The sequence below is a fragment of the Pundamilia nyererei genome, unplaced genomic scaffold (assembly GCF_000239375.1).
Source record: "Pundamilia nyererei isolate P.nyererei 1_Seehausen unplaced genomic scaffold, PunNye1.0 scaffold00147, whole genome shotgun sequence".
Taxonomy (NCBI): Eukaryota; Metazoa; Chordata; class Actinopteri; order Cichliformes; family Cichlidae; genus Pundamilia; species Pundamilia nyererei.
In genome coordinates, this window is record NW_005187548.1 from 1,537,946 (window position 1) to 1,547,544 (window position 9,599).

The following is a 9,599-nucleotide window of genomic DNA, read 5'->3' on the forward strand; positions in this document are numbered from 1 at the left end:
GTGTGTGTGTGTGTGTGTGTGTGTGTGTGTGTGTGTCAGACCATGTGAGAAAGAGAGGAAAACGTCAATCTTGTCCTGCTGAGAGAGACAGTTATGAAATTCAACAGCCAATGGAGAAAGAAAGGGAAAAGAGGATTGAGCTGGATGAAAGAAATAAATGTACAGTATGTGAGCGGGGGGAAAGAGGTAGACGTGTTGTATTTTCTTCTATGGTAATGTCAGCTGTGAGCTTGGCTCGCCATCTAATCCGTGATGATATTTTGGGCTTGTGAGTCATTTCTGGTTCATGGCACATTTCCCTCCCTCTGCCTGTTGACTAGGGAAATAAAAAAGGCAAACACATCCACGAAGGCATTCTTGAATGCAGCTAAATTGACGAAGGGTTAAGAAAGCAGAGATTTTGAAGATTCTCTGTGCAGACAATAGGTGGTGGTTCTACTGGGTTACTTCTAGGGGTGGGGGAAAAAATCGATACTGTGTAGTATCGTGATATTTTGTTTGCTAATAATGTATCGATACAGGGACAGCAGAAATCGATATTTTGTTACAAAAAAGGTTGTGCTCTGACTTCAGAGCATGTTGATCCTTTTTCTGAGCAAGAATCCTGACATTCCTTCGCTGTCCAAATGTGTTTAACTTTTTTTTGGCAGCAATAAACATGACAGTTTACTTATTTTAATTTAAGACATGTTTTATTTTAATTAAGTTTAAAACTTTTTTATTTAATGTAAAATTATATTTTGTTTTTGAACTTTCAAATTCTTCAGTTGCTGAAGGGGCTGCATAAGGTTTCACAAATTGCATAGTTCAGAATAGCTATAATTGTACCAGATGGTTGCATTCAGTTAAGTTGGACTAGACTGTAATACAAACCATTCAGTTTGTCAACAATAAAACTGACTGAAATGAGAGAAAGACTGAGTGCGAGACTTTGATATTAGATAAAATGAATATTGATAAAGTTTACCTTTATGTACAGAATCTGAATATCGCAAAATATTTTTAAAAATTGCAATAATATCGTATCGTGCGTTAAGTATTGTGATAATATCATATCGTGGGATGTATGGTGATTCCCACCTCTAGTTACTTCTATGCTGACATGGGTAATGACAGTGTGCCCTGAAGGTCAGTATTGGGAGGAATGATCTGCTAATCAGCTGAACTCAGAAAGTGTTCTGTTATTGGACTTCATCGATTGTTTACAATGAATCCCATGTTCGAATGTAAGCGTGGCCAGAAAGGTCTCTGTGTCTCCACTTAGACTCCTGCTATCTGTGATCTGAACCTGGATAATCAGTAGAAAAATGGTTGGATGGATGGGCAACACCATCATGTAGAATTCAGCTTCGAAAACACACAAAAGCGAGCAACTCCAAGCTCAAGTCTGCTCTTATTGGCATCCATTATCCATATTATAAAGTTCTAAACTTCAAACAAACTTCAAATATCCATACAAATAAGCCATATAGAAAGTATATGGTTGCACCACTGTGGTTTGCCTTTCTGTTTGGAGTTTAGATGTTCTCTCTGTGCTTGTGTAAGTTTTGTCCTTTGCCTCAGGCTTTTCACCCACAGTCATAAGAAATGCATGTTAGATTAATTGATGACGGATAGATAAATTGTTTGAAGTGTATAGGACTTAAACACTGTATGAATGTTTTGCTAAAATGTAATCTGTAATCTAAAATGCTGCTCAATAAGACTTGAAAAGCACTATATAATTGCAAAGACATTACGTTGAGCTGTATATCAGTAATGTCACAGTACAGTAAAGAGCAAACTTTAGTGTCATTTTAGCATCACTTTAGTAAGCGATGCAGAAAATGTCTTATTCTGCTTTTATGCTTACTCCTCATTTGCTTCCACGCCTGCTGGAATTTCAACATATTCAACACAAATTAGAAAATTGATTACGCTCAAGTCCTCTGATTAAAATCACTGAGCTGGACCTCTACACCATGTTTGTATTGTTGTTTGTATTAGATGATTTTTTATGCAATTATCTGACAAATAAAATGCAATGTTGTGTGATACAGACCACAGTTTAGTTCTGGTGAGTGGAATTCTAGTGTTAGTCTGCCACTGTGTATTCATCAGCAGACATATGTGATGTACTTATAGAGTTTTTGGATATAGCTTGCTGACCAAGGTCTAAATACAGTCAATTTTGCATCCAAAAACTGAATATGGTGGCAGCCAAATATATAGTATGAGTCTTCAAAATGCAATGTCAGAAACCATTGGGCAATTTTACATCTATTTTACATCCATCTTCTATACAGTACCATATTGCAACAGCTATATTTAGCTTGTTGTCTTGGATTTTTAAACTAATGTGTAAATTCAATTGACAGAAAAATGTTTAGAAACTAAACATTAAAGACAAGTACAGTGGGCCAACTAGACATTACAAGAGCTGCTCAACCATAAAAGTCCATGTCATGAAGCTCCAGCTGCTCAGTTTTTGTGTCGACCCTGCTTCATAACTTCACATGGCCTGTCACTTCATGATTACTGTGTTTCCTAAACACTTCCACTTTGCAATAATACCACTTAACTGTGGAATAGAAATTTCATGAACTGATTTGTTGCTATCGTGGCATCCTTTTACAGTACCCTACTTGAATTTTGCAAGCTCTTTAGAACTTGTTCTTCATTGACAAATGTTTGTAGAGAAACACCAGTCTCTAAGAGATTGCATCAGAAAGGGCATAAAACCCTTGTGACAAGGGAGAAGCTAAAAGTAGCTTTCAAATTTTAATTTTAGCATGTAGTTTACAGTATTTGTATAGGTAAAAAAAATGTTTAAGTAAACGCTGAAGCAAATAATCAGTTCAGCACTGCTCTCCTCTCTGTCACTCATATTAAAATGTCAGTTATCGCTATTGGCATCTGGAATACATCAGCATATCTGTCTTCATGTATGAGCTTTTGTTACCTAAGCTACAGATATTTAATATCTGTAGTCAAGATCAAAGTGAACCATGATAATAGACACAGGACAGGTTTTCACTCAACGTCACACCACCTCTGAAATGGCCGGAACTAGTTTCCAGTATTTTCCACCTACCTATAGTCCTCCCTTAGAAAGGATGTTACAGTTAAAGTAATTTTAAGACTACTTGTTTGGTTTTTGGGGGTGAGTTTTTCTCAGGTTTTTCTTGGAAGGAATACATACATGGATCTTATCCGGTTGTTCAGTCTGACGTCACTGGCCGTGTCTGGACCTAAACTCCGCTGCAGGTCCATATATCAAACGATCACTATGGCATTACTGAGAGTTGAAAAACTGTCTAAAGTCTTTCATCTTTAATAAAATGATCAGCGTTCTGCTCTACCAGGTGTAACAATTGAGTTTAACATCCAGGCATCCATGAAAACTGAATTTATGACATTTAACGGAGTTAGAAGTTAGCAGGGAGTTAGCTTGCTAGCTTAATAAATACAATATAGCATGTCCTGACTGCGGGGTTTTGGAAACAAATTAAAAACGTACAGCTCTGTTATCACTTCCAACATAAATGAAGACAGAAAACTAAACAGCAGTGACGTTTGTAGGGTTACTGAAGTTGGGCTAGCTGGTATATAATGATGTGCTACGTGACCTAGCGACACAGCTATGTTAGCATAATATAAAAAAGCTAACTTTTTTTCCACTCGATAAAAGTTAACGTGAGTGTTCTCGGTGGTCAGGAAGAAATGTAATCGCATGGCAGGATGCTGTAAAAGGACCAAACTTCAGCCAGGAGAACAACTGAGATAATCCATCCACAATACGAGGTTAGTCATTCATATACTGCTGGATGGGCTGGGCTGTAGTTACATCCTAAGGTTTTAAAAACTGAGCTTAAATAAATGATTAGCGGTAATAAAAGCCGAGGGAGGTCAACAGTGATCACTGACTGTTTTAGGAGCTTTTTGAGATCAAATAGAAGAAAATACATAACATTAAACATGTTAACAACACAAAAGCCATATTAAACGCAGACTACTTTAGGCCCGGAAGTAGGATTCGTCGTGTCATCCCTGAACAACCGAATAAATACTTCTTACATGAATCAAGCTTAATTTGTCTTTACAAAAATGAAGTCACAAAGCTGGAAGAACTTAACTAGACTTTTGTAATACTACAACTATTAATAATTAAAAGGTCAGATGATAAACAGAATTTGTGTACAGTTTAATGGTGATCAGTGATGAGGTTGGATGAATTTTTTCACTGATTGTTTTTTCTTAGTACCCATCTTATTAAAGGACTTATTTTAAAAGGCGTGCTGGAGGAGGCCAAATTATGTTACAACCAGTTAGGACAGTTTTAAATAATGTTTGTTTGTCTTTGATGTTCTTCTGTACTTTTCAGTCTGAAACAGAACACGATGTTCTCTCTTTTTGTGCATTTCTCTGTATTTGTATCCATTATAGTAACACTGTCTTCACCACCTCCACCCACGCACCCAGCATTTTGTGTTTTTGCACCGCCTTGTACTTTTGTTTAATTCATGACAACGCCTGACAACTTGATATCTGCACCTAAATTATAATTAGATACGACTTGTCACACGAGGACTGACTTGAGATGCAGTTATGGGCTCATGGATATCATTTCATAATCAGATTATTTGTGTTTGCATGCACATGAACCTCAAAAACAGCCATTAGGAATGGGCTCTCACACACTTTGCATACACATACTTCCTGATCTTTATGTATTCAGATGAGATGTTCTGCATCTGTGAGAGTCATAGATGCAGAAAACTGCTGACACAACTTTGACCTCATCTGTCATTTTAAGCCTCTTAAAGTAAATCGTATTAAAGGAAACTCAAACTAAAATCACAAATAACACAGTGACAGAGACAGAAATATATAAACTTAATGTGGTTTAAACTGTCAGTCAGCAGGTAAATCTCTGTATTTCAACAAGCTGAGTACCCTCGGAATAAATCTGCCACTCTGTGTTAATGCAAAGTGACACTGTTACTATTTGTCACGCCTGTGCTAGTTTATAACACAGATGCAAGTTTTCTTGAACCCCATCATCACAGGTTAATGAAGCACAGAACAGATAATTATATGCTGATTTAGATTTTTAATCAGTAATTTCTTCATGTCCTGATGCTAAAAGTAGCTTTTAACTATCCCTGTTTGAATATATACCTAAAAATAAGAACTGTGTCAGCTTAGACTTTAAGGCTGCGTTTGGTGTCAGATTAGCCTCTAGAGATTTTTTGCACCAAAGCATTTCTGGTGCCAGAGGTTTGCAGTTATTCAGAAGTCAGAAGATCTGGAGCCAGGTTACTGGGCCCTTCCTGAACTGCTGTGGGAGGTAGTTCAGAAAAAGGCTCACATGGGCAGTTTTTCTATGGGCAAAACTTCAAATTAACCTTTTCATACCACACTGATAGTGCGGATGACAAAAAGAAAAACACCCCCTTCTAATGAATAGATTTGTCCAGTGGTCTTTTTTTCTGGACATTTGTTAAGCAGAGTACTTCTTCTGAAAGATGTTTTTCCTTACAAATTGGCATGTTTAATTAGTACCCAGCTATGTCAGTAACAAACCAACACTAATCAGAGCTTCTCTTCTGTTTTGACAGCAGAAAAATGAGCTGATGAAGTCCTTACTCTTGCTGCATTAGATGTCGGCATCTAATTGTATATTATATTATAATTGTATCCCCCAGCAGCTAGCTGTGAGAGTAAATTCTGACCTGCTCTGAAACCCTGCCAAGTCACATTGTGGAAGTCTGCAGTAAAACTGTCCACCATTTTACTGTTAACCAGAGAGCTGGCAGGAGGGCATGTGGCATTCTTCCTGTACTCTGGTAAATTATGATTGCAGCATTTTACCCACTGACAATGTAAATTGTAGTGATAAAGAACAGGAGGCAAGAAGGTCAAGGTTGTAAGCTATGCATTAGCTACTAAAATATGGTAAGTGCTGAAAAGAGTGCATGTAATGGCACTGTTTACAGCACAGATCAGACAGTAATACAAGCTCCTCAGCAGGTTTTCTGTGGCTTCTGTTTGACCTGCAGTCCCGAGTGAAAGCAGGAACAACAGGCAGTCAGAAACAGGTGAACAGTAAAGACCTTAGGAAAGCTAACCCTGAAAATCAGATGGAAACTGTGCTGCAGCTGGTGTAGCTCCATGCTTGAGCAGTGAAAGTGATTCTAAAAGAGTACCAGCTATGCAAAGAAATATGCACACAGGCGTGCTTTTCAATTGGTCAGTTGAAAGAGAAGATGTACATGTTGTGATGGTTGATTATAAAGGGTCAGAACATATTATGGCATGGCATTTCTAAACAAGGAAAGGCAGACTTGGATATATTTGCCAATACTTCACCCATTATTTAAAGCCTTCAGTTTTGCAGCCATTAAAAAAGTTATTGTTTTTTTTACTTCAGCCAGAAATTAGACAAGAGACTGGAGCGTTAACCCTTGCAACATTAGGCTTGTTTTTTCAGAGGTTTTTGTTGAACCACACTTAAATTAGCAAATACACTCACATAGCATGGTCTGTTCACTGCAAAGCACACCCAAACTGTGATTAACCGCATACAGATCACCCATGATCATGGAGCATGTTATGATCTTGTTGACTAAAAACTTGGTCGCTGTAGCTGATGTTCTGCATGTCAAATAAATGTCAAGGTGCAATTCATTATGGTCAGCTGAGTGGGGTAAAAAAGCTCCAAAAGAACTTGAATGAGCTGGAAACACCACAAGGTCGTTACAGAAGCCCTGTAGAGTCCAGGCCCCAGTGGGTTAGAACACCAATTTAATCATGGTGGCAAATTTGCTTTTAATTCAAAGATGGGGATGGTGCAAACTTTCAGTAATGCTTCATGGCATTACTTTGCTAATGTGGTGTCATGGTGGCTACATCACATATCTTACTATAACAATCATAGCGCATTTATGTCTGTATGTATCCTTTTTTCTCCTTAACTGGTGGGTCAATCTCAATGAAACTTTGCAAGAACACGTACAAGAAGACAGTGTTAATTTCATCATGTCCCTGCAAATGTTCTCTGTTTATGTTTGTTTCAGGTGTCATGTTCAACAGATGTGACCCGTATGTACACAAAAATTTGAATTCACAAAGCAATTTTATTCAAGCCTTCACTGTTTTTTGTACTGCAGACCTTTTTGAGGGGTAATGGGATCATTATAAACGGATATGATTTATAATGTAGTTTATCAGAGCTCAGTGCAAAACCACAGTTCACTTCTGTTGTAATGAGATTCAATCTGTTGGGCTCTCTCTCATGGTTTGGTCTCTCCCTTCAACGTGGGATTTTTTTCAAGTCTCAGCATAATAAGCATAGGATGGATGTATTTTTCAGTACTGAATTACAATCACGACTTCTCTTGTTGCTCTCTGTGTTCATTAATTTGATTTATATTGTTATGAAAAATAAAGAAAAACCCAGCTGTCTTGTCCTTGGGGTGTCTCCTCTTCTAGTTTTCAGTAACCATTCTTCAGTTATACTCAGAGTTTTCGCCATCAGTGAAAACTCAATAGATCTTTGATTGCATAGCTCCAGCTAAGTGGAACTAACCCCAAAGGCAATAAAATAAGAATACTTCAAAGGCATATGGTAAACAATAGTGAAACGTCATGACTGTAAAAATTATATTAAAAAGTTTATTCTGAAGGTCATTTTTTATGTCACTATATAGGATGAGTCATTTTATTTCAGCTTAAGTGTTGTGTTTACATAAAGCTAAACAAAAGGGAAGGGAGAGCAGGAAAAAAACAGACGAGCAATTTTAAGAAGTGGCAAAGAACAAGAAAACAGGAGAGGTGAACAATGCACTGAGGCTGACGGTTGGAGGGGTGACAGGTACAGAAGAAAGGAAGAGAATCTGAGACGAGAGGCTTCGCAGCGGAAAAAAGAAAAGCCAAAATGAGAACAGGAGAGCTGAGAACAGGAGGTTTAATGGACTCGATGGAGAAAGAATAGAGTATAATGAACAGAGCAGGTGGAGGAGGACTCGCAAGCAGGGTTAAGAGCCGTAAAGTTGAAGAAAGACTGTTTCTAAGCGTTTGATAAGAATTAGAAATGAGGCATGAGAATAAGAAAAATGAGGCCGGGAAGAATTAAAAAAGGAACTAGTAATGTAAAATGGAAAAGGTGTTAAAGGAGATAACAGGGAAGAATAATGGCAGTCATGATGAGGAGTGAAGGTCAAAGGGAGGAGGAGGAGCGCTGACATGACGTCTGCGGGTTGAGAATCAAACAAATGACAGGAAGCCTTTGAGCTCCAAAGCAACAAGGAATATGTTTCTGTGCATGTGTGTGTGTGTGTGTGTGTGGTGTGTGAGCTGTGATGAGTGTGTCTTCTACAGATGATGAAGGAACCACGGCCTGAGCGAGGCTACGGGCTTTGAAAAGACCGACTCGGCATTATCACTTAGTTCTTTTAACAAAATGAAGATGATAGTTCTTCTTAGATATACACACACACATACACAACACCAGAACGTATTATTTCCGAACTTGCTGTGATGCTGGTCACCATAGAAACAGAAAAAAACAGTGCATCCTGATGTATAAGAGGAGGAGAGTGGGGGAAAGAGAAAAAGCAGTAGATCACAGTGCGCCTCAGAAAGAGGAATCAGCATCCAGGTTGAGACCTGGCATGTCTTAGGTGACATAAAAGTTTCATTCTTAAATAAACCCTCTGGCTTGGTTTTTTTATATATATAGTTTTGTTGCACCCCTCTCAGAGTCAAACCCTGGAGCTCCTAAAACCTGCATTTGCATCGAAATTAACATGTCAGCTTTTGACATTAAGTATCCAGGTTTAAATACCTCCTTATGTTCTATATATGTCTTTTATTTGAAGAAATATTGTCTGGACTGTTCAGGCAGTGGATGTTAATATACAGCCTCTGAATGGTCCTACTTCCCCACATGAAGCATCACTGTCATCATTCTAATATGTCTGTTTTTCATTTTGCAGGCAATGAACCCTCGCCGCTGGGCTCGGTGGAGAGCTATAACCCAGTGAAGCGGCGCTGGGAGTACGTGGCGCCCATGCCCACCGCGCGCTGCTCCTCTGCTCTTCTGCAGGCGACCAACATGCTGTTTGTAATTGGTGGAGTTTCACAGGGACCCAGTAATGCTGTGGAGGCCCTGTGCATGCAGGAAGCAGTGTGACACAAAGACACACATGAACACACGAGCAAGAATATGTGCAAACTGGCACTGATATTTTTCTTCATGTGCGTGAACAGAGACACAAACACATGAAATGGATCCACAGATCCTGCTTGTACTCTTCTACCTTTATGTCCGGCTGATGGATTCGTCTAGTGCACCGGGCTGTGGGAAACTCTTTTTCACATTCGACAAACATTTTCTGACAGGAGCTGCGGAGACAGGTTGTGACATCTCTGGATGAATACAAGATTAAGGACATACAAGTGGACTGCTGTGACTGGCAAGGACAGAAAACTGACAATTCTTTTTTTTTTTACTCTGGGGAAATCAAAGGAAGAAGAAAATGAGCAAAAAAACAGACACCGTGTCTGAAGAAATAACACGCCTTTGAACTGTTGAGCATTTTTCTGAATAAAAGCAG

General features: G+C 38.6%; 1 protein-coding gene across 2 annotated transcripts in view; it reads left to right on the forward strand.

Annotated features, from left to right (window-relative positions):
- klhdc8b (kelch domain containing 8B) overlaps positions 1 to 9,310 on the forward strand; it is a 221,433-nt gene extending 212,123 nt beyond the window's left edge. For both annotated transcript variants that reach the window (XM_005744674.1, XM_013913722.1), the window contains one exon: positions 8,979 to 9,310. In XM_005744674.1, coding sequence (XP_005744731.1) covers positions 8,979 to 9,175 — 197 coding nt within the window. In that variant the 3' untranslated portion in view covers positions 9,176 to 9,310. The remainder of the gene's footprint in view (positions 1 to 8,978) is intronic.
- The last annotated feature ends 289 nt before the right edge of the window (positions 9,311 to 9,599 follow it).